General features: G+C 37.9%; 1 protein-coding gene across 4 annotated transcripts in view; it reads left to right on the forward strand.

Annotated features, from left to right (window-relative positions):
- The first annotated feature begins 1236 nt into the window (after window positions 1-1236).
- The window catches only part of LOC307011337 (glycerol-3-phosphate acyltransferase 4-like), a 64728-nt gene continuing 40962 nt past the window's right edge, over window positions 1237-25002 (forward strand). For 3 of the 4 annotated variants that reach the window (XR_013800404.1, XR_013800405.1, XM_079636862.1), the window contains exons 1-9: window positions 1258-1402; window positions 3030-3532; window positions 10743-10815; window positions 12605-12938; window positions 16337-16411; window positions 16590-16679; window positions 21212-21305; window positions 21390-21505; window positions 24765-24820. Coding sequence is in view for 2 of the 4 variants with exons in the window: in XM_079636862.1 (XP_079492988.1) it covers window positions 3365-3532; window positions 10743-10815; window positions 12605-12938; window positions 16337-16411; window positions 16590-16679; window positions 21212-21305; window positions 21390-21505; window positions 24765-24820 (1006 nt within the window). In the remaining 2 variants the exon portion in view is untranslated. Of the gene's footprint in view, window positions 1403-3020; window positions 3533-10742; window positions 10816-12604; window positions 12939-16336; window positions 16412-16589; window positions 16680-21211; window positions 21306-21389; window positions 21506-24764; window positions 24821-25002 lie in introns of all 4 variants that reach the window. The other variant, XM_079636863.1, reaches the window with a different exon arrangement.

Here is a 25002-nt window from a genome sequence, read left to right on the forward strand (position 1 = left end):
TGCCATATCCATTACCACACCAAACACGAGAGTTGGCATGAGCTGCCAAGACTTGTCATGACAGAAATTACCGGTATGTTTATTATTAGTGTTTTTAACTGGTTCATATTATATGGCATTGGTTTACATACCTCACACATATCTGTTTAGCTATGATCATCGCATTAGGCCTATTGTAGTTCATTTGGAGGTTGTTTTATTTCTATCATGGTGAAACCGGATATGATTTCATAATAAACTGACATCAAGTCAAAACACATATTATGTGTGTTATCAATATCAAACACACAACAAACATTTAGTTTATATGATTTGAGTATTTGATTTTGATTTTTACTGATGAGTTGAAACCTTTTCAGTGAATCGTGGAGTATTACCAAAAGGTATTATGTTAGCTAACATTATGCTTATTATGACATAATCATGTCTGTGTGGCAATTATAATGGCAATTGTACTGCAATTGGCATCGAGTAAAGTCCTGCAGCACCACCAGGTGGATTTTAGTCCTCTTATGTTTTTTGAAAAATTAACTTTTTAGGGTAGGGGATGAGGCTTGGGATTTGCCTGTAATTGGTAAAAAAAAAAAAAAAAAAAAATGAATGGATTTAACTTATTCAATGTCCATTTAATATTAAATACTATTGGAGTTTCTCTGTGTCATTGTTCCGATGTGAATTAGTTTCCAACCTGTAGTGGAAGCAGCACAGAGACAGCGTGATCACATAAACCTATTACTTGTCTTTTCATGATCAACCAAACACATCTGTTTGTGATTAGGCTACAAGTTACATAAAAAAAAGGTTGTTTTATCCGCCATATTGAAACGGCCGGGCCTTGAATACTCGAGAGTGAGTTGACTGAGCGTCTGTAAACGTAATTAGACGCTGCATCATGTATGCATATCAGATGACTTTGCTAAATTAACAAGATGAAACCATCAGGTAAGTAACACAACATTAAAATGTTACCATAGTAAAAGTAAAACCATAAAAAGTACCATAGTAAAAACCTGTAATATTGAGATACAGTGTGAGTGTACATATAAAAAGACAAAAACAACACATTTCACAACCAGTTCTGCCCAATGTTGTGGCACCTTTGAGTGACGAAACGCTGACCGTTCCAACATGGCGGACTCGCCGACGTGTCTTGAGCGGTCGAATGTTGATTCTACTTATATTTCTATGCTCTAATCGCCCCCTGGTGGAAAGTATCCGTCTTTCTCATGTAAATACGTTACTCCTGGTGTGGTCACGGACACGCGTCAGTTTGTACGTCACTCACGACATGCGGATCTTCTGTTTTGCATCCTTTCCGTGACAGTCTGTTCTGCCGGTGTCGGGTGAGCACGATAAAAACGCGGCTTCAGCTTGAGGACGAAGCAGCTCCATAAAGCGCCGAGTAAGTGTTTCTATAGATACCAGCACACGTGATGCTAGGATGAGCATGTCTGTGTAAAATGATAGGCAAAAAAGACCATCCGCCTCTGTTCATCAACCAACTAGCTGAAAGCTTTAGCTGGCAGAGATTACCTGCTCATAAAGTCATCTAGTCAAGTGGATCAATTACTTAATTTTTTTTTTTTAAAACGGCGACACAACAGATTATAACATGAGGCGTAAGTACTTGTCTTGAGTAATTTGTACTTCATTACTAGGCTACTGCTGCTAGTCGAGGACTGTTGAAACTGATTAGTTGTACTCTACGTTTCTAAGAATTGTTTTTAACTCGTTAAAATTACATTTAAACATCAAAATTACATTTGAGGTTTATAATATAGATAGTTTCGTCTGTCATATTTAGTTGACAAGTCAAATTAATTTCCCCCATTCATTTTACTTTTTTTTAAACCGCCAATTACATTTTTTTTTTAAATAAATAATAAAAAAATTAAGGAATTACTTTTAACCTAAAGCAATGCATTTTAAGATGTAATTTAATCAAATTAACTGCAGGCATTTTCTAAAAGATAAATACAAGTAAGAAAAAAAAAAGTGATTAGTCAGGTTACTTTGCATAGATTACCGGTAGTAGTACTTCAAATTTAACTTACTTCAGTGAAAATCATTGTATCTCAGTTTTCTTTCGTCAGTTTCAGACAGTGTTAGTATTAGTTATATACTAGTATAGTGTTTATTTTATTTATTAGTATAATATTTAAATTTATATTTTCATTTAAGTTTAATTTAGTAATGTTCTTTAGTCGTTTTTAATATATATATTGTGAAATATTTCTATATAGCTTTAATGAAGTTTATTCCCATTTTATTTATAAAGTTATTTATTTCAGTCAGTTGCCAAAGCAGCATTTCATAAGTTTTGTTATGAAATTTAAAGTTTTTCATCTAATATTTCGTTCATCTATATATTTAATTTAATATTTTATTTCAGCTTTATTTCGATTACCAAAAATACATAAATTGTTTTAGGGTACATTAAGGGTAGGCCTACCATTCACAAATTCACATTTTTGTAGTTTACACGGAGACAACAATAAACAGTATTGTTTTCAAAAGTTTGCGTTTTCAGGCCCCCAAAACACTGTTGTTGTGTAAATGAACGGCCAAAACGCTTAAAAAGTTGTCGGTTTTTAGTTGAAAACGGTTTGGTGTTAAGGCCCCTTAGTTAACAATAACAACACTGGTTACAGATTGCTTGTATATTTTTGTCTGGATACTTTCACCTATTAGAGTAAAATTTTAACATTAGTTCCATTAGTCTCTTCTCTTCTCTTCTCTTCTCTTCTCTTCTCTTCTCTTCTCTTCTCTTCTCTTCTCTTCTCTTCTCTTCTCTGTTATGTAAGTGTGTCTCCCACCACTGTACTCGTGGGAGCTCTATGAGCTCAAATATCTCCTTGTTTGAGATCACAGTGTAGCTTTTACTGAATGCAGGCTACTTTGTTTGACTTTGTGATCAACCAGTTGCGTTTACTTTGGTGGGTGTGTCACTATCTGTTTGGTTTTAATAAGGTTGTACTTGAGTGAACTGTAATCCTTTACCTGTATCTGTTTTCTTTCAGATTCTCCAGGTTTCCCTCTCCAGAGAAGAGGGAAGAGGTGTCGTGTTCTGTGAGTCTACAGGGATCTGAAGTTGCAAAGTTGCTAATGTATAATTCATTAAAAGCGAAGTAAATCGCCCCTGGGCAGTGCCACACATCGAAAGATGTGTTTGCTTCATCCAGTTGTACTCCAATGGATATAAAAGACTTTATAATGACACCAGTCTTCTTTACGGACTCATTCCACATCATGCTCTGGAGACTTTGACCCTAAAAGTGCTTGAGAAAGTTGGCTTTTGGGGAGGCCACTTCCCTTTCCCAATTTATTTACTTTCTTCCTGAAAGAAACTTGAAAAGGAAAAAAAATGGGCCCTTTTATATCTCCTTTTAGTAATCTGATATGCATGCTGTTGGGCATTTCTTTCACTTTGTGGGTCACACTGCTTTTGGTCTTCATCATTGTTCCTGCCATTTTTGGTCTGTCTTTTGGCATCCGTGGACTCTACATGAAGACACTGCTCAAGGTGTTTAAGGTGAGTTGGAAGATCATCTTGTTCCATTTCAGGATGGTTAAAGGGTACTTCACCCAAAAAGAACAATTCTGTCATTAATTACATTGACAGCTCCGCAGCTACCACTTTGACGCTTCAAAAAGTTCATAAAGAGATTGTAAAACTAATCCATATAAATTGAGCAGTTTAGCCCACATTTTCTGAAGAGACTCGATTGCTTTATGAACAGATTTAATTTAGCCTTCTATTCACATTTAAACATTGATAAGTAAACATAAACAGAAGCTCAACCGAACATTATTGACGCACGAGAACAAACCTCATTGGTTCTTATAGAAGCTTAAACCAAACGTGATGCATAACACGAGAATGAACCTCATTGGTTCTCGCACGTCAAGCGAACATGCTTGATCTTCCGTTTAACACAACTGATTTGTGAGTTGATTAATGTTTATGTGAATAAAAGCCAAAATTCAATCTGTTCATCATATAAAGCGAGCAAGTCTCTTTAGAAAATTTGGAATAAAACACTTATTTCATATGGATCAGCTCTATGATCTCTTTATGAACTTTTTGAAGTTTCAAAGTTGTAGTTGCGTAGCCGTCAATAGAGGAACATAAATCTCTCTTTAAAAAAAAAAAAAGATCTTCATTTGTGTTCCGAAGATGAGGGTAATAGGTTTTGAACGACATGAGGGTGAGTAATTAATGACTCACTCAATGAATCAATGAAATTTCATTGTTGGGTGAACTATCCCTTTAAGATAATTGTTCTTCAGACTGATTTATTTGTGGGTTTTTTGTTTTGCATTTGTTTACCGGACACTATAGAGTTGACAGTAAAGTTGGGGTGAGAGATCTTTTGTGATTCCTGCTTGAGTGCTCTGTTATCAGTTGTAGCACAAAATTGAGTATTTCAGAGAACTGTGTAAAAATATAAATGAATGATGAATGGTTTTGTACAAAGCATGGACAAGTTTGTTAAAAAGGACTGCATGTGCCAAATAAATGTAAGCAGACGATGAAGGGCTGACTTCTAATAGTCGAGGATTCGACGATTCGATTCGGAGAGGTCTGATTCGACTATGAACCTCATAGTCAGAGGGACAGAGACGCATTCGCATTTTCAGAAGGGCTGGGTACAATTTTATTTATTTTTTCGCTTTCGCGCAGGTCATGTTTTGAAAGACGATGTCCTGTAGCTTACTAATGTAAATAAATAAAAATGTATTCAAAAATCTGCTTCACATTTTCAGCAGGGCTGCGGAGCGGCTGTGGGTTGACTCCACACGGTTCTTATGTGCGTTAAAAAGCTTTACGTGGTTTAATGTACCTAAACAACGATTACCAAATTTCCCTCTCATATTGCTCCTCATAACCACTGAAAATGGTAAAAAAAAATCGAACCCGGAGTCCAATTATTATGGACGTTATCTGATATTAAGCGTTTCTGCTTCACATTTTCAGCTGGGCTGCGGAGCGGCTGTGAGTTGACTCCACGCGGTTCTCATGTGTGTTAAAAAGCTTTACGTGGTTTAATGTAGCCTACCTAAACAACGATCACCAAATTTCTCTCTCATATTGCTCCTCATGTTTATGAAATGTTATGATATATGTGTGATATGTGTTTTTTAGCTCTTTTGTTTGAAATGGAAAAAATCTAGCTGCTATCTAAAAAAAAAAAAAAAAGGTTCGACTATCAGTCGACTATGGCAAAATCTAACGAATCAGATTCGACTATGAAAATCCTTAGTCGAAAACAGCCCTAGATGAATCTACTCCACAACTACTGAAACAACATGTCTATACCCGACTCGAGTGGCGGGACCCGAAAAAAGCAAATAGAACTCATTATAATTTTACTCTACAGTTTGGGAACCACTGCTTTAAGGTATATAAATTATAAGGTATATAAAATAATATTATTATGGTACTCTCATGATACATGTCCAAAAAACTATGGTGCTAACATGATATGATTTTGAAACTCTTTTATTTATGGAGTGCATTTGGTAGTGTGTACTTCTCATGTGCTTCCAGAACAAAATTATATTTACATTTAATCATTTCACAGACGCATTTATCCACAGTGGCTTACAAATGAGGAGAGCAATATAAGCAATCAAACTAACAATAGGGCTGCAATAAGTGCTGTGACCAGTCCCAGTTAGGCTAGCACAGTACACGTAGCAAGGTTTGTATGTGTGTTTTTTTTAAAAATAGATATCATATAGTAAGTGTTCGTATTAATGGGTCAAGTGTTGATGAAAGAGATGTCCTCAGCAGTTTCTTGAAAATGGCTAAAGACTCCGCAGCATGGTTTGAGTTAGGCATGTAATTCCACCAGCTTGGAACAGTCCAGATAAATGTCCGTGAAAGTGATTGTGTGCCTCCTCTTTGAGATGGAACCACAAGGCACCGTTCACTTGCAGAACGCAAGCTTCTGGAGGGAACATAGGTCTAAAGTACTGAGTTTAAGTATAGGGGTGCAGAGCCAGTGGTTGTTCTGTAGGCAAATATCAGTGCCTTGAATTTGATGCGATTTAACAGCAATTGGCAACCAGTGCAAGTTCATGAGGTGAGGTGTGACGTGTGCTCTTTTCGGCTCATTAAAGACCACTCTTGCTGCAGAATTCTGGATAAGTTGCAGAGGTTTTAGTTGCTGGAAGTCCTGCCAAGAAAGAGAGCATTACAATAGTCCAGTCTGGATAGAACAAGCGCTTGGACAAGGAGTTGTGTAGCATGCTCTGATAGGAGGGACCTGATTCTCTTAATGTTGTACAGGGCAAATCTGCAGGACCAGGCAGTTCAAGCAATGTGATCTGTGAAGTTCAATTGATTATCAATTACAACTCCAAGGTTCCTGGCTGACCTGGATGGAGTTATGGTTGACGAACTGAATGGAGAAGTTGTGATGTAGTGTTCGGTTGGCCAGGACCACAAGCAGCTCTGTCTTTGCAGGGTTTAGTTGAAGGTGGTTGTCCTTCATCCATCAAGAAATGTCTGTCAGGCAGGCTGACCATCCGTCGGATACTGTGTCATCAGCATAGCAGGAAAAAACATGTTTCTGAATGACAGATCCTAGTGATGATATGTAGATGGAGAAGAGAAGTGATCCAAGCACTGAGCCCTGAGGCACCCCAGTAGCTAGATGTTGTGACTTAGACACCTCAATTCTCCACGACACCCTGAAGGACCTACCTGAGAGATAAGACTTGAACCATTGGAGTGCGGATCCTGAGATGCCCTTTGTCTTGAGGGTTGACAGGAGGATCTGGTGGTTAACTGTGTCAAAAGAAGCAGACAGATCCAGCAAGATGAGTACTGAGGATTTGGAAGCTGCTCTTGCCAGTCTCAGAGCTTTACTAACCGAGAGTAGGGCAGTCTCAGTTGAGTGTTCGCTTTTGAAACCAGACTGTTTGTTGTCCAGGAGGTTGTTCTGTGCAAGAACGGTAGAGATTTGGTTGAAGTGTTTTAGCAATGAATGTGGAAGGGATATCAGTCTGTAATGCTATAGATGTGCTGGATTTAGAGTGGGTTTTGTTGTGTTAGTAAGTCTTTTTAGCAGTAGAGACATTAGATGTTTAGTAGAGAATTTATATGTTTTGCATATTCATAGTCTTATTCTATTCTGGCCATCTTGATGTACAGTAAATTGAGTTGGAAGTTCACTGGATTGTTTTTATTGGTCCTGAACCTACAGGAAGTATGAACACCATTTCTGTTTAAGTAAGAGGCCAGCTACAAGAAATTAAATCTGGATGATGAGGACATGTTGCTCAAGTGCACATCTGGTTAATGTTTCTAAAAAAAATTTTTTTCTTTTGCTGACAATCGTATCGTATTCGTAATCATAAAGAAGTTTAGAGACTGGCATGGAGGTGAAGTGAAGAGCTAAGGGGCCTGCTTCACTCCAGTTGTGGTTGATTTATTTCAACATCACCTCACATCCGTCTGAAACTGTTATGTAACTGATGTGCAATCTCACTGCGTGTGGCTTTCTTTTTTCTGCCTGACACTATGGCTCTTCTGCAAACGAGTGACTTCGCACAGTCCTTCAACAAACGGGTTCAGTGACACAGAGAAATTCTTGAAATAATTGTGATATTCTAGTCAAATTTCATGTTATTTGGGTATTAAAGGGCACTTATTATGCCCCTTTTCACAAGTTTTAAAATAAGGGTGTACTAGCACCTGCCTTGTTTGGTTCGATTGAATCGAACTCAAGTTCGTTTCCCCCTTTGGTGTGGATCTTTTGGGCAGCTGTGAATACAGCAATCGCACTCGCGTGCAGAGAGAGATCGAGAGAGAGAGAGAGATCGAGAGAGAGAGAGGCCTGTTATAGCACTCGAACACCGAATTGATTCCTCTTTTGCTTTTCCTTAAGATGGACTCGTCTTAAAAAAAAATTCTCGGTCCGAGCTGAAACCCAATATTCCTACTGTTGTCTGTGTCATTAATGTTAATAAAACAACAAAATACAGCTTTAACAAAGATGAAACTATATATTTAATTTCTACATTTTACATTTAGGCTTAATTATTAGTTTCTGTTTTATTAGACTTTCTGTTGAATTAGACTTTATTTCATATTCATCTCTGCTTGTAATTTGTGTATTTGTTCTTATTTTATTACTGACTGTTCACTTGTTTTTAATAATGTTAGAACTTTATCAGGTTCTAAAAAGCATGCTTTCTCCACCAGAACCGTCTTGCAGCACATCTTCGTCTTCGCAAAATCCTAATTCCAACATCGTATAGATGACATTGTATCATATGATGTTCATAAGTGTCTTCATATTGCGTTTGTAGCTGAAAACACCAAATCAGTAAAAGAATAAAAATTGCACTATGGAAGATCTCCATAAGTTGCCTGCTTTTGTACTTCCTGCTTTTCCCTGCTTGAGAATGTCTGTCCAATGAATGGATGACTTTAGCACACATGTGGTTTTGTTTAAAATTTTTGGTTCACTTGCAAAAAGGGCAGTGTGAAAGCAAACCACACCAAAAAAAAAAAAAAAAAATCAACATTGTATTTGGTCTGGACCAAAGCAAGTAAACTAGTGGACTTTCCTGGTGTGAATACACACCCTAAGTCTCTGATGTCCTCAGAGTGTGTACGTGATGGTTTAGCTCAAATTACCCAACATAAATTTTTACAGCATGTTTAAATTGTCACTTTTTGGGACTGAGAAAAACGCACCATTTTAGTGTGTATCTCTTTAAATGCAAATAAGCTGCTGCTGCCGGCACAGGGGGCGGAGCCTCACGAGCCCGTGCTCAGTGTCAGGACAATCACGCAATGATAATATCCAAACAGAAACTCAGTAGCAGTGTTCATTTCGACCTGGAGTCAGACAATAATGTAGCCTAGAAATCTAGACGCACCCTAGCGTCAGCTAATTTTATTTTGCAGCCAACGTCGTCTAGCAACTCTCTGTTGGCTTGCGAACTGGAAAAACCAAACTATAGTCAGGCCAATCACATCGTGTATACTAGAGTCGGTGGGCGGGCTTAACATAATGACGGCAGAGTTGCACTCTGTAGCGATACCAACTCTATAGCTGTTGACCAGAGAACTGCAATTATTTCTCACTTAAACCCACACATTTCACGTGGCATTTTATTCTTTCTGCGGGGCCGTGGCATCAGAAGTGCGCAGAGCTTAGAGGGAACATTGCCTATCATTGTATACAGTGCTTAGCATAAGTGAACACAGCCATGCTAAAGTTGACTAAAAGAGATTGATCTTAATGCCTTAATTAAAAAAATTAGGAAACCTCCAACCTTTAAGGACACCAATTTTCTTTGTGAATGAATAATGTATCGTAAATAAATAAATGTTCTTCCTTAAAATACAGGGTGCATAAGTCAGGACACCCCTATGTTAAATTACCATAGAGGCAGGCAGATTTTTATCTTTTAAAGGCCAGTTATTTTATGGATCCAAGATACTATGCATCCTGAAAAAGTTCCCTTGGCCTTTGGAATTAAAATAGTCCCACATCTCATCACATACCCTTCACCATACCTAGAGATTGGCATGGGGTACTTTCCATAAGATCATCGCTCAATGCAAATCAAACCAGCTATTAGGCTAACTGAAATGCCAATCTCTGTATGGTGAAGGGTATGTGATGATGTGGGGCTATTTTAATTCAAAAGGCCAAGGGAACTTTATCAGGATACATAGTATCCTGGATCCATTAAAATAACAGGCCTTTAAAAATGCCTTCTTCTATGGGAATTTATCAGTATAAACTACAAAAACGTGCATAACGTGTATAACTATTCAATCTATAGGCGCGTGTTTCTTTACAAAGTGACATCGCCAACTACTGGGCTGGCTAGCGTTTTTTAGTCATTTTCGCGGTTCTGTGTGATCAGTGATAGCTTTGACAATATTGTCATCTGTATGCAAAAAGCGCCAAATAAAAAGTTTCCGTTTTTAGTACATTATTGTTGTTGAAACAAACATACCCTTTTAGGATTGGAAAGTTTTACTGTCCCTCGAGCACCAGGAACAACATTATGACAACTGTGACGTGTACATTCTGTCCTTAACCTTAAGAATCCCTGTGTCAAAATATGATATTGAACCATTGAAGGTCAAGCAAAACCTGTGGTAAATTTTGCAAGATATCAATACCAGCCCCTCAGATACTGATTCTCAGTGCAAGTCAGTTGTGTGTATTGTGTGCTCCACATGCCTGAATTAACATGCTGACATTATTCCTCCTCCCACAGCTTTTTCAATAAAGTGCTTGTTGTTCCTTGGGGGAACATTCAGTGTGTATGTGTGTTTGTGTGTGTGTGTGTGTGTGTGTGTGTGTGTGTGTGTGTGTGTGTGTGTGTGTGTGTGTGTGTGTGTGTGTGTCTGTGCTGCAGTCCACCTCAATGTGTTTTCAAATCACAAAATAGGCAGTTTTATTTTAAGGGCCATTTTGATATAACCCACAGAGGAAATATAAGTGATTTATTTTGTGGTTTATTATTTATTAATGACTGGCTGACTGCACATTATTTGCTATATTACATACTAGATATTTTACCCATAATCAGATTTTTCATTCATGATCAGAGTTAAATATAAATATTTTAAATAATATATATATTTGTATACAATTCAATATTTAGATCACCCCTAATTATTAACTAGATAATTCTTAAGTAAATAGTATGTTTCAGTGATAACATTAAATTGAGTTTGTTTTTCTTTCTTTGTCTTCCAGTGGGCCACTGTGAGGATGGAAAGAGGAGCCAAGGAGAAAAACCATCTTCTGTACAAGCCTTACAGTCTTAATAGTAAGTACGTCAGTGTCTGTGTACACTGTGTTACACCTATGGGAAAATGATCTATTGCTCCTGTGTGCTCATCTGCTTGTTAATCTAAGTGACATTGCTTGTTTTGGTGTGTCTCCTGTGCTTGGTTGATCTCACAGGACTTGTACTGTGGTTGTTTTTATCAGTTGACCTATCCACAGAAAGATCAGGCAATAACTAATTGCGGTCACACCACATTTGTGTCCCATTTGCTTGTGTTTGCATTTGCTTGAGTTGTTGCACGTCATTATATACAGGGTTCCCACGGGTCCTTAAAATCCTTGAAAGTTTGTGAATCTGAAAAACAAAACAAAAAAAACATGTCAAGGCCCTGGGAAGTTTTTGAAAATAACCATACATAGATACAGGTCCTTGAAAGTGCTTGGATTTATTTTGTGCAAGACGTTTTCTGCATTTTTTTTTTTTTGCATAGTTGCAATGAAAACTGTAACCATGTATCTTACAAGGTAACACGGTGTAACCTTGCTCTCACTTGAAATGTGTCCCCACATTAAGTCCTTGAATTTGAGGGTATTGGACCTGGAAAGTCCTTGAAAAGTCCTTAAATTTGAAGTTAACCAAGGTGTGGAAATCCTGTATATAATGTTTTTTTTTTTTTTTAGGGAATTTACAGTTAAAGACCCAAGGACCAGATATGATTAATTAAGACCAGGAGTTAGAAGTGCAGTCAATTTAAGACAAGAGTCAGAATTATAATAAATTAAAGAAGTTTTACTGAGGATAGTTTGCAGTTTCATCAGGCAGAAGTCAGCTTTAAGACTCCCAAGGAGTTCATAGGCCGCCCTGTTACAGTTACAAAGATCAGAGTTATTATTCCCTTCACCAAGGTCTAAGCTACATCATTGCTTCAGGTTGAAGGATTCTGATTGGCTGAGAAATAGATAAACAAAGTACATTTCCACACATGGACTGATAGGTAGTAGCACATCTCCATAGTCTGTACGGCTGCCACCTGGACCCTATGTTAGGTACAAATGGCCCTCCGAGGTCACAAGACTGTGTGTCTAGGTGCCAGCATGTCGAAGAAAACAAGTCAGTCAATATCCAATAATGCCACTTGTTCCTTAACCTGTAACCAAGAATAGTAACGCACACATAGACACACAGCTTCTTCAAGGTTGGATTGGGTCAGGCACTAACTATAGACAGGAGATTCTTCCCAAAAAATCAAGATAACATGTTTTTTCTCTCAATGAGAGGACACTTTAATATAGAACAGGAAAGTAAATGCTAAGAAATGGTCACTTAAATTATTGGTTCCAATGACCCTTGTGACCTATAGTCGTCATGGTGAGCTAGAAGAACAGATATATTTGTTTTAACACATTGAAGACCTTTCTCAAACAAAACAAATCCATATTTCATTTCTGGAAGCTGGGCTAAATGAGCAAACACTGTTAATGCATTCCTGGCATGGGCTAGACCCTCAGTCAACTCTCACATATTTAATACAGACATTAAAGAATACATGAAAAGAACATTTCAGTAATCACACTGGTGACTTCTATAACGAAGTAAAATCTCATAAGCTTAGAGAAGTCATTCAACTCAACTTTGATATTTAGAAGGACAAATATTGATAAATACCTTGATTATAATCAGTCATTAGATATACATCGAAGCAGCAGTGGATTCCAGAATCCACTCTCTTCAAAATGTATTTATTTACGCCCTACATTGTGACATTATGTGCTCTGTTAAATAATGTCCTGAATTTTGCTCTGTATGTTTGCATTTCATTTTATCTCAGGCATTATCGCTAAAGAACCCACGTCACTGGAAGATGAGCTCAAAGAGATTCGGCGAAACGGGAGCAGTCGAGAGTTGGATGGCTCCGCCTCCACCACAACAGGCCCCTCCCCTTCCTCATCAGAGTTTGAAATGTCAGACACCTTCTACTTTTGCCGCCGTGGCATTGAAAGCATCGTAGATGATGAGGTTACCAAATGTTTCTCGGCAGAAGAACTTGAGTCCTGGAACCTGTTGACCAGGAGCAACTATAATTTCCAGCACATTAGCACCAGACTGACAGTGCTGTGGGGTTTTGGCGTCATCATCCGTTACGGGTTCCTGTTGCCCCTCAGGTGAGCAAGAAGAAAAATAGGGCTCGATAAAAGTCCGAGATATTCAAATTCAGGCTGATGCTAATTATTATTTTCGTTTTATGGCCGATAACCGATAAATGCCTGATATTATAATTCTATGGTGTTTTGTCTAACTAAATTAAAAATCAAATACTAAAATCAAAGTAATCACTAAATTTTGCATCACTTCATTTTAATGTACAGTATGAAAAAATGGATTTTCATTTTGAGGCTTACCAAAGATTACATTTGACATTTAGTGAGTGTTAGAGAACAGGGATTGTGCACCACAATTAAATATCCAATATTGGCAGGTATATATCCAATCTCAAATATTTATGGAATAATCAAATGTGAAGATTAGCGAGAAGAATTCTAAAATGATAAATAATAAAATGAGGCCAATGCTAACAACAAACAAGTCCATAAATGCTTGAGGGACTGCGGTATTACCATTGTTTTTTGACACATGTACCATGCTAAAATTATGTCTTTTTGTACATGTACCATGGTAGTGCCTTGGTTATCTTTGAAGTACCTTGGCGTGCAAAATAACACCATGGTATATGCAACAAATTATTATGATATTGCCCTGACTGAGCGCTGACTGCCACAGTATGTTTACACAGTATGAATACCAAACAAAGTATTCAAATTAGAAACGGCTGCTTCATGAAGAAAGGAGCAGAGGGCACTGCTGTTACTCTCATTTACATGTCTCTGAAATATACATAAGATATATGGTATTGTTGGGTACAGTAACTACTTTTTGAGGTCCACTGTATGTAATATAGCAAAACAGAAAAGAAAAAAATTCTGCAGCACTTGTAAACTTTGAATGACTTTGTAGAGTCCTGTCAGAATAAATATGAAATATTAGTTTTGGTTGGCTGATGTTATAATTTGACATCATTCTAATTGGTCCATTCTGAGACATTTGCTCTGCTTTGGCACACAAGTCTGAATTTAGTGTCTTAAAATACAGGCTAATTCTGCTGCCCCTCAGGGCCATATGGAGCTTCTGTAGGATTAATGTCAGTCAGGGCAATGGCCTTAACCCACATCCCTTAATAGAAACACTTCACCATCCTGTGTGCACATTTGAGATGAGGAAGAGTGCCTGATATCTGAGCTCTGTTTAATCAGATGTGCCCACCTGGGTATTGTGCGATTAATTGCACTTCTGCATTCATTAGGTCAAAGTTATGGTGCAGTGGGTAGTGCATGTGCCTCCTGGCGTTATAATACATAAAAACGAATGTAGGATGTAGGTTTGAATTCGACCTGCGACAAATTCCAGTAGGGATGGCTATTGTTTGAAAATCAATCAATTCCGATTCTACTTATTGATTCCAATTCTAATACCGGTAGACACGATTAAAGGTACAATATGTAAGAATTTTGTAGTACAATATCCAAAAAACACTTGCACACTGGTAAATGGTAACTGGACTGCATTTATATAGCGCTTTCACAGACCCAATGGCCACCAAAGCGCTTTACATGTTGCCTCACATTCACCGATTCATACACCGACGGCGGTGGTTTATGTGATATATGTGACACTGTGATATATTTCCTGCAGTTGTATACTTACAATATCCCAAAAGTCTCCAAAGATTTTTTTATTTCAGAGAAATTCCCATTTTAGATAATTGCCGTCCCGGAAAAAAAATGTGCCCGTCAATGACGCAATATCTTTCCTATAAGGATTTAGAATTAAATCCTTATTCCTTTATATCTGCGGGACTCGCGTCACGTGTGATATCTGTCTCTTATTAGCAATCGCGACCGGTGAAGAAATTACCTCTGTAATGTTAAAAACATGAATGTTTTCACTCATCCATAAACATTATTAGATCCATCAGCTTGGCAGCAAGTCCCATCATTCACCTTATCACTGCGTCATAAACCTACGCCTTTGTTATTATAAGAGGTTAGCGACCCCTAGCTGCGAGAAAAGATAGAAAGACATTGCAGCTTTAACTGGTAGAGATTCTGGAGTATCGTCTTTTTCGCGGTTACGGTCACGTGGTGTTGCCGTGCTGCACCTTCTTCAGGAAGATTTTGTAGATTTTGGTCATTCAAGCGCGAGAAGATGTGTACGAGAACTCAATTCAGTATTGCACACTATATAATAATAATAATGTGTTACATTTATATAGCGCTTTTCTGGGCACTCAAAGCGCTTCACATGGAAGGGGGAATCTCCTCAACCACCACCAATGTGCAGCATCCACCTGGATGATGCGACGGCAGCCATATTGCGCCAGAACGCCCACCATACACCAGCTTACTGGTGGAGAGGAGACAGAATGATGAAGCCAATCAGTATATGGGGATGATTAGGAGGCCATGATGGAAAGAGGCCAATGGGCAAATTTGGCCAGGATGCCGGGGTTACACCCAAGGGGGAAATCCATCAGCCGGAAACCGAAGCTTCCCCGGGGGCCGCCATTGATTAGCAGACCATGTCCTGCTGTTAGCATTCCATTGACTCCCATTAATTTTGGCGTCACTTTGACAGTGAATAACTTTAACATCTGAGGTGTTTAAAGACTCCATTTGTCCATTATTTATTTCTAAAGAGTAAAGATACATGACAATGTATAAAAGGCTCCATTACCTTGTATCTTACGTTAGGACCCACACAGACCACAGGGTGAGCGCCCCCTGCTGGCCTCACTAACACCACTTCCAGCAGCAACTGGTTTTCTCAGGAGGTCTCCCATTCAGGTACTAACCAGGCTCAGCCCTGCTTAGCTTCAGTGGGCAACCAGTCTTGGGCTACAGGGTGATATGGCTGCTGACGGCCTCATATGTGTATATAAGAGGCGGCTCTGGATGTGTGCACAAAGAAAACAGCGTAGCAGGAGTGCAGAAGTGAGTTTACCTTTCGTGTCTTCTTGCGCTTGAAAATGGTTTGAAATCACATTAAAATGCGCACACAGGAATCAATAAGAGGAATCTAAATGTTCATCTTATTACAAGTTTCCAATTCCTGACCTTAAGTATTTTCGATTCCACACCCCATATTCCAGTCCCTCTCTTTCCTTTTGTATTTATTCCAGTTCTCTCTTATTTGTATCTCCAGTGAAAATCAAAAACTTGACTTCGATATTAAAAGTACACTCAGTAAATTGTTGCGAATTAAAAGGTTCTTTTAATTATTATTTTTTTTTTTTATACAATAATTTAATTAAAATAATACAATATTAAAGTGATATACACTTGTATGAGATGAAGACAGTCTTCGAGAAAAAGATGTTTTATTCTACATGGATCATGTCATACCTTCTTATTTTTCACAAATCCAGAGAAATGCAAACAAAAATGTTTGAAGGGTAAATTTTTTAATGATTGTTCCAATGTCTTCTTTTTTTGTTTTTGTTTATCAGGCTAACATTAGCTATCACAGGAATAAGCCTATTGGTTGTCTTCACCACCATTATTGGTCTTCTGCCCAATGGGAGGTAAGAAACTTGATTTTATATTAAAAAAGCCTTTTTTGTCATTTGTTTTGCTTTCTTATACTAGTTCTGGACCAATATGTGAGACCAATAAATTGTCAGATATTTTGAAGTTAGTTATAAGTTTGTTCAGGAGTGTTATTTAATATGGGCGTTAACGCATCCCTGTGTGTGTTTGCAGGTTGAAAAATTTTCTCAGTGAAACAGTGCACCTGATGTGTTACCGTATCTGTGTGAGGGCGCTGACTGCTATCATCACATACCATCACAGGTAAAACGCCACAGATCATACGCATGCTTTCTGGAAATCTCCAACCATCAGGAGCCTTGGCATTATGTGTCAATGTGCAATCTGACAGTCACATGTTTGCAATCAAACAAAAATGCATAACACACACCCACAATCACTCTCGCAATCATACACCTTACTATAGTTATATACTGTATATAACTATAGTTAGTGTATATAGTATATATATATAGTGTATATCTACCTATCTATCTATCTATATTTCCACCATCGGGCCAAACCGTTCGTGTTGCTTAACCGTTCCATTCCGTGTCAACCCAGCCTAGCCGGTACGGATATGTTTGGCTGGGTTGATAACAGCGCTCTTTTGGAATGTACTTTAATACAAATGCGTCAGTCGCTGCCTTGGTAATGCAAAAGTTTACAGACGTATGATGTAAATAGCAACTGCGTTTTGCAGGATCAGATATTTCACAATATCTCAAAAATGCTCACAATTACTCTCGCAATCAGACACTACCAATCAATCACTCACGCAATCAGACACTACCTATCAATCAGCCTATAAGACACACACACACACAGACACACACACAGACACACACACACACACACACACACACACACACACACACACACACACACACACACACACACACACAAAGAAACAATTAACCCTTTCTGTCAATCACACACACATGCTCACAATCAGACACCCATAATCAAACACTCTCATAAATCACACTCATACTATCGCAATCACATAATTAGACGCTCACAAACACTCAGGGAGTGTTGCAATAAGGGGTTGTTTACACACCGTTTTCAACTAAAAGCATACAACTTTTTATCCGGTTCTGGTGCCTGAAAATGCTAACTTTTGAAAACGGGTTTCAAAGTGCAAGTTTTTGAAAACGGTCCCCATGTAAATAACAAAAACGCGAATCTCTGAAGATGATGAAATCATGCACATGCAAATTACGTTTTCAGTCTATAGTGTTTAATTGCCATCTAATGGCCTGGCAGCAGAATTCATGTTTCACGGACACATGTGAATGGGGATCGTTTTGACAATGATGTCGTCTGTATGCGGAAAACTCAAAGGAAAAACTTCTCTGTTTTAAGCATATCGTCGTGTAAACGTACCCTGAAACACACAGAAAATACACGCTCCCAATCTCACAAATACTCATAATCACATGCTAAATTTTTCTTGCAGTCAGACACTATCAATCAGCCTATAGCACACACACACACACACACACACACACACACACACACACACACACACTCACACACACACTCACACACACAGACACAATTAACCCATTTCAGAACACACAAATACACACATTCACCATTGCATAGCGTCCGTCAATCACACACACATCTTCAAAATCAGTAAACTTGCATTCAAAAACACACACACATACACATACACACACACACACACACACAGACACACACACACACACCCTCAAAAGCACATGCTCATTATCACTCACAATCAGATATTCACAAACACTCAAATGCGCACATACACTCACAATCAGAGGCTCACCATCTCACTTGCACGCACACACACAAGTTAAGTCAGGTCAAGTCATCTTCATTTATATAGCGCTTTTAACAATGTAGATTGTTTCAAAGCTGTTTTACAGAGATAAACGTATAATTTAAGGTAACAGATTGTTTTGGCTTTATAGAGGTTCTTAAATAATGTTAAATAATCTTATTTTCCAGCTAAAGTTAGTTTTGATTGATTCACTTCCGTCGAAAGGATAATTTGTTATTAAATTAGAGACCGCTAAGACGACACCGTTCTCTCTACACAGACTTTAAACGCGAACCTGTGATAAACGCTGATGGCGCTCACGTGCGCATTAAGAATTAATTCTATAGTTATGTGCGTTTGAATATATGTGTGCATGTTTGTAATTCTCTACAAACCAAGCCTAAACAAACTACTTGTCCTGCCTATAAATTTGATACAGAATTTTAATTTATTTTATCACTACGGGGAGATACGCGAAATTTTCCACAATGCTTTATCTGTAGTGTGATAAAGGGATCCTCCATAGGGAGAGGCTAGTTGGCACTTCAGCACTGCGTTATCATCAGGTCCAGGCAAAGGTCCTTCGTCAGATCTGGATACGGCCTGGATCCGGCAGGCTGCGGGAAAACCTCGGGATAAACAAAGACACTAAAATTAGCGTAGATGCCATTCTTCTTATGATGTAACGAGTACATCAGGATTTAAGGGAAGTGTTCCCAGTTCCGGCTGACCTAATCTATGCAGCCTAACATTGAGTTATAGAATAATGCATTATGTGAATGCTAGGTCAAAGAGATGTGTCTTTAATCGAGCTTTGAACTGACAGAGTGTGTCTGCTTCCCGGACAATGGTAGGAAGACTGTTCCAAAGTTTTGGTGCTAAATAGGAAAAGGATCTACTGCCAGCAGTCGATTTTGATATTCTAGGTACCGGTATTATTAACTGGCCGGAATTTTGAGATCGCAATAGACGTGAAGGACTATAATGCGTTAAGAGCTCGCTCAAGTACTGCGGAGCTAAACTATTTAGTGCTTTGTAAGTAATCAGCAATATTTAAAAATGTATACAATGTTTAATAGGCAGCCAATAAAGTGTTGATAGAACGGGGCTAATATGGTCATACTTCCTGGTTCTGGTAAGAACTCGAGCTGCTGCGTTTTGAACTAGCTGTAGTTTAAGCGTGCAGGGCAGCCACCCAGTAGAGCATTACAATAATCTAGCCTTGAGGTCATGAACGCATTAACTAATTGTTCCGCATTTGTCAATGAGAGCATATGGCGTAATTTTGATATATTTTTAAGATGGAAGAAAGCGGTTTTACAGATACTAGACACGTGACTTTCAAATGAAAGATTGGTATCAAAGAGCACACCCAGGTTCCTAACCGACGACGAAGACTTGACAGAGCAGCCATCAAGTGTTAGACAGTACTCTAGGTTATTACGTGTGGAAGTTTTTTGTCCAATAATTAGAATCTCTGTTTTTTCTGAATTTAGTAGTAGGAAATTACTAGTCATCCAATTTTTTATATCAGCTATGCATTCCGTTAATTTTGTGAAATGGTAGGTTTCGTTAGGTTTTGAAGAAATATACAGCTGAGTATCGTCGGCATAACAGTGAAAGCTAATTCCATGTTTCCTAATGATATCTCCTAATGGTATCATGTACTGAGTGAACAGCAGCGGTCCTAGTACTGAGCCTTGTGGTACTCCATACTGAACTTGTGATTGATAAGACATCTCTTCATTTACTGCTACAAACTGATAACGGTCAGATAAGTATGATTTAATTTAAACCATGCTAGTGCAATTCCACTAATGTCAACATAATGTTCGAGTCTATTTAAAAGGATGTTGTGGTCAATGGTGTCAAATGCAGCACTAAGATCAAGTAGCACTAATAGAGAGATACAACCACAATCGGATGATAAGTCCTGACACACACACTTACAGTCACATGCTAACAATCATTCTCACTATCAGACATTGACAATCAAACAAATACACCCATATTCACAATCACACAAACACTCACAATCACACAGATGCACACTCGAAATCAGACACTCACAAACACTCACACACACTGTCACAATCAAACACTCCCAGTCAGACACATGCATCCCACTTACACTCTCTCAACCAGGCACTCACAATCACACACACACAAACACATACATGCTCACAATCATTCACTCTAACAATCACTCAATCACACACATGCTTACAATGCTACAACACCCTCACAATCATGACCTCAAATGACACTCCCAATCGCACACCCAGTCATACATTCTAAATAACACGCTCACAGTTCTCTCTGAACTTCTTCAAACCTGTCTGACTATCCTCCTTGGGACACAAAAGGTTTTTTAGAAAAACAAGGATTTTCTAGTCACTCTTTTCCATGCAATTACAGTGAATGAGGACTGGTTCTTGAGAATGTGAAGTCCTCTAGCATGTTCTGTATAGATGGTTCAGATTTTGATGTTATCTGACACACAAACAGCGCGGGGTCAGAGTTCATGACACAGGAAGGTGACAGTGAGTTAACGGGGGCTTTGTGTCTTAGTTACAGGTCAGGTAAACTTGATTCATGTGATTTTGAACTTCTCCAGTGCTCTCCTTGTCATTATCTCAGCCCCTGATCCTGTCATTCCTGCGTCTCCTGTACGAGATCATGTTGTGCTATTTTCAGGTCACTGACCTCCTGTGCATTCTCTTTCTCTCTCTTCTCTTCTCGGCCTCTTAAAATGTGATAAGAATAAAGAGTGTTCGTTCTCTCAGGATCTCTCCCTTGACCAGTCAAACTGGTTCCTTTTAATATGAAGATGCGAATAAACTACCGGTATTGGTTGCCAACACAAACTCTTAACCTGTTTACCTTACCATAAACAATAACCTGTTTACCTTACCATAAACAATGCTCTCCATGTTTCTCCTGTAACTATTTACACTCTCTGCCCACTATCTCCTATCTGTGTCTTTCTCTGGAACAGTGAAAATAAACCCAAGAATGGAGGCATCTGTGTTGCCAACCACACTTCACCCATTGATGTCATTATACTGGCCAGTGATGGATGCTATGCAATGGTGAGTGTGTGTGTGTGTGTGTGTATTCATGTGTATTTGAGAAAGAAGGTCAGAGGGTAAATAAATTGTCTGTGTGTGTTAAAGGTGGGTCAGATCCATGGGGGGCTGATGGGACTCATTCAGAGGTCGATGGTGAAAGCTTGTCCACACATTTGGTTTGAGCGATTAGAAGTCAAAGATCGCCATCTAGTGGCTAAAAGGTAACTCAGCATCAACACTTGTCCCATTTCTTTGTATTTTGAACAAAAGTGCTTTGGCCAGTTGCATAAACTGCTTAGACAAGTCTTTTTTTTTTTTTTTCAAGGCCGGTCATAACTTTTTAAAGTCCGTTACATAAAAAGGTAGATTGGTATTATTTGAATTGGAAAAGTAAGACTGATTTAACCCATTGGTTAAAGGGGCCATGAATTTAGAAATCAGATTTACTTTAATCTTTTGACATATCTTTTGAAAAATGGTCATTGTACTATACAAATATCCTGTAAGTTTCAGAACTCAAAACTTCCTTGTTAGTCCAAAAGCAGCTTTTATTGAAGCCAAGCTCAGAAAACGTCTCGTTCCGTATTTTGCCACATTATTGCGCCATAGTCCAACGAAAGACCGCCTATGTAGAAGAAGATCAGACCTACTTCTACACATGACCTCTTTAGCCCCGCCCACTGATTCACACATGTCAAGAAAATAAGAGAGAAGCAAACACAGGATTACTCCAGCTACACTACGATAGAGATCCCTGTGAGGATTACAAAACGTTTTAATGTGCCAAGTTATGGAAAAACATCATTTTGTAACATTAAGGAAGCTTGGATGAACTTTATTTTGAATGAAGTTCCAGTCAGATTGCGTCAGTAAGACACTGTTCATTTATTGACTTCATTTTACTGCAGATTCCTTTTTAAACAAGACACCGTTAGACGCAGGCTTTTCAGAGAGATTGAAAATAAAAGATGATGCAGTTCCAACTACATTGGATATGTTGCAATACTCAAGTGTGAGTAACTGTGTTTTCACCATGTGTCACTATCGCTTTGTCTGATACAGATTGTTTTATACTGTAGCACCGCAGTCAAACTGAACAGTTGTGATACGCTGTTCTTTCCTTTGCTATGGCATTTATGGGGTTAATGCATTGGTTTATAGGACACGAAAGAAAGCACGTTAGAGAACGCTTTTGTTATTGTTCTGATCTGAGCCATTCACTGTGATTCTGAATAAAAGCAGCATTTGTTTTGTCATCAGTAAGACATTACAACACTGTTCATTCTATTTAAAACACAACGCTTCAAATGACAATATACGTTTTTCACTTTATCGAGAAGGATGAACTATGAATAGACGTTTTCAAAACAATTCCACACATGTAATGACAGGGACGTTTAAAATATTTTAATATGCAAAACTGTTACCCACTCATAGCAGTGGGCGTTTACTTCCAAGTCTTGAATGTGGCACGCCTATCACACCTGAGTGTTCGAAAGAGAGGGTCGAAACAGGATAGACAAAAACGTATTACTACTGCTGTAAATAGGATGTTTTTTGATGTAAAAATCTTGATAACATTATTAGTGGACCTCAGAGAACATTATAGATTTTTTTTTTAAATGCAGTTCATGACCCCTTTAAATGAATCAGAGCCTAAAAATTACACTACTTTTTTTTCTTTCAAAAATCTTATATCAGTCTATTATGATAAAAGATTATCTTTACATTTTATGCATTTTTTTAAAAATATTTTTGGGTGAAAAAAATAAAGAATACAAATATTTGCCTCTAGATTCTTGAATTGTACTATTTGAATTGAAAATAAGCATTCTTTTACATTGTTTCACAAAAAAGACATAACTCCAGTCCAATTCTAGTGAAAACGTCAATAATAAATCATGCATTCATTCATTGAGAGTCTCGCGGACCTCTTGTGGAAAAAAAATACATCAATCTGCCTTTTATGAATACTGCCGCTAGAGGAGAGGGGCCTAAAGTTTCTCTTTGGATATTTTATATAAAGCAAATAAACTGGAATATGAGAACAAAACTCAAATTTGAAACTTAAATTTAGCTTTTTATGCATTCATAGATATATTTAGACATTTAAAAATAAATATTTTGTAAAAAAATATTCATTTTGTAAATTAATTTTATTATGCATTTGTGAGTGGTTTACATCTGTGTGTTTGTGTTTGTGAGTGTGTTCTGCTTTGGGGATGTTCTATAGTCGTATCCCTTTATTTGAGCGTGTGTGTGGGGCAGGACTGGACAGGGACAAAAAATCGGCCCTGGCATTTTGGCACAGACCAACCCACTACATATGATCATAAACACAACTGATCTTTGCACTCCCTTGAAAATGTATACAACTCCTATTCCTTAAAACCATTAATGCCATGTAATGAGTGAGTAGGAATGAGTAAGTTAACAGTTGAAGTAACTACTAATTGTTAAATACAATTGAACTATAATCCATAGTGATTAATCCTAAAACAAGCTATAAGCTGCAGTGGCATAGCAATACCATGTTGCTCACAGGATTTTTGGAAAAGTGGACCTCTGTCCCTCTAGAGGGGTAAGTAAATGTTGTGCTTTTTAATGTTAAATTTATCAATCTGGTGCACTTTGAGAGTTCAAAATTAAGAGCTCCAACCCATATTCAGTGTGCAAATTGAACAAAGAAAAACTCAAAACTCTTTTAGTTGTGATATAGTATCTGTCTACATTACATAATAATAGTTATAATATTAATTCCATGAGTAAATTAATTCCATTCCATAGTAAAAGCCATATATCGTAAAACAAATGCACTGAAAAATAAAATAAACTTTCATAATCAGTTTTGTACTAATTTCTATATTTTAAAGCGATAAGCACATGATCTTTTTATTTTGGCGGAAAACATGGTTTACAGACGCGTCTCATTACAATTCCGGTGAAATGCGTAATCGGCAAATATGCAGATGTGGAAATAATGCGTAACTGGGTAATGGGATCCTACACTCATAGCCTAAGTGTTCTGAAAGTAGACAAGTTCTGCTTGCCGCAGTTCTCGACACTCACTCATTTCTCTCCTTATCCTCCTCACTGTCCTCATCAGCCACTTGAAGGTCATGCCTCTTTTTTTCCACGCTATTTCTCTGCACATTCCTTGCGTTTCTTCTCCATCTCTCTGGTTTTCAAATTGACCCATGAGGGAAGGATGTGTAGTTATTTTTTTTCATCACAACCACAAAAACTCCTAAAATGTGAAAGTTTAAAGCAAGCCCTTTAGACCACTCGGATGAACACCTGATTCTTAAAAATTGTCAAAATGACCCAAGGAGAGGAGTAGGGTTAATATAGTGGTTACGTTTATGCAACTGGTCCCTGGATTCTTATTCTAAAAAATTAACATATTTAACACTGAAACTGGTTCTTTTATAACACTCTCACATATCGTTGTTGTCATTAATCTAATGCGTTTTATTTCAGGTTGAGCGATCATGTAAAAGACAAAAGCAAACTGCCTATCCTCATATTCCCTGAAGGTAAGCTGAACTCATTCTCAGAAAGGATTATTGATGTGAAAGGGAAACTAGGGGAGACTACCCATTTTTTTTCCTACATACACTACCATTCAAAACTTTAAGGGTCGGTAAGATCTTATGCTTAAGATGTATCTTATTCTGCATTTATTTGATCAAAAATACTGTAAGATATTATAGTTATT

Source organism: Phoxinus phoxinus (assembly GCF_949152265.1).
Source record: "Phoxinus phoxinus genome assembly, chromosome: 15".
NCBI lineage: Eukaryota > Metazoa > Chordata > Actinopteri > Cypriniformes > Leuciscidae > Phoxinus > Phoxinus phoxinus.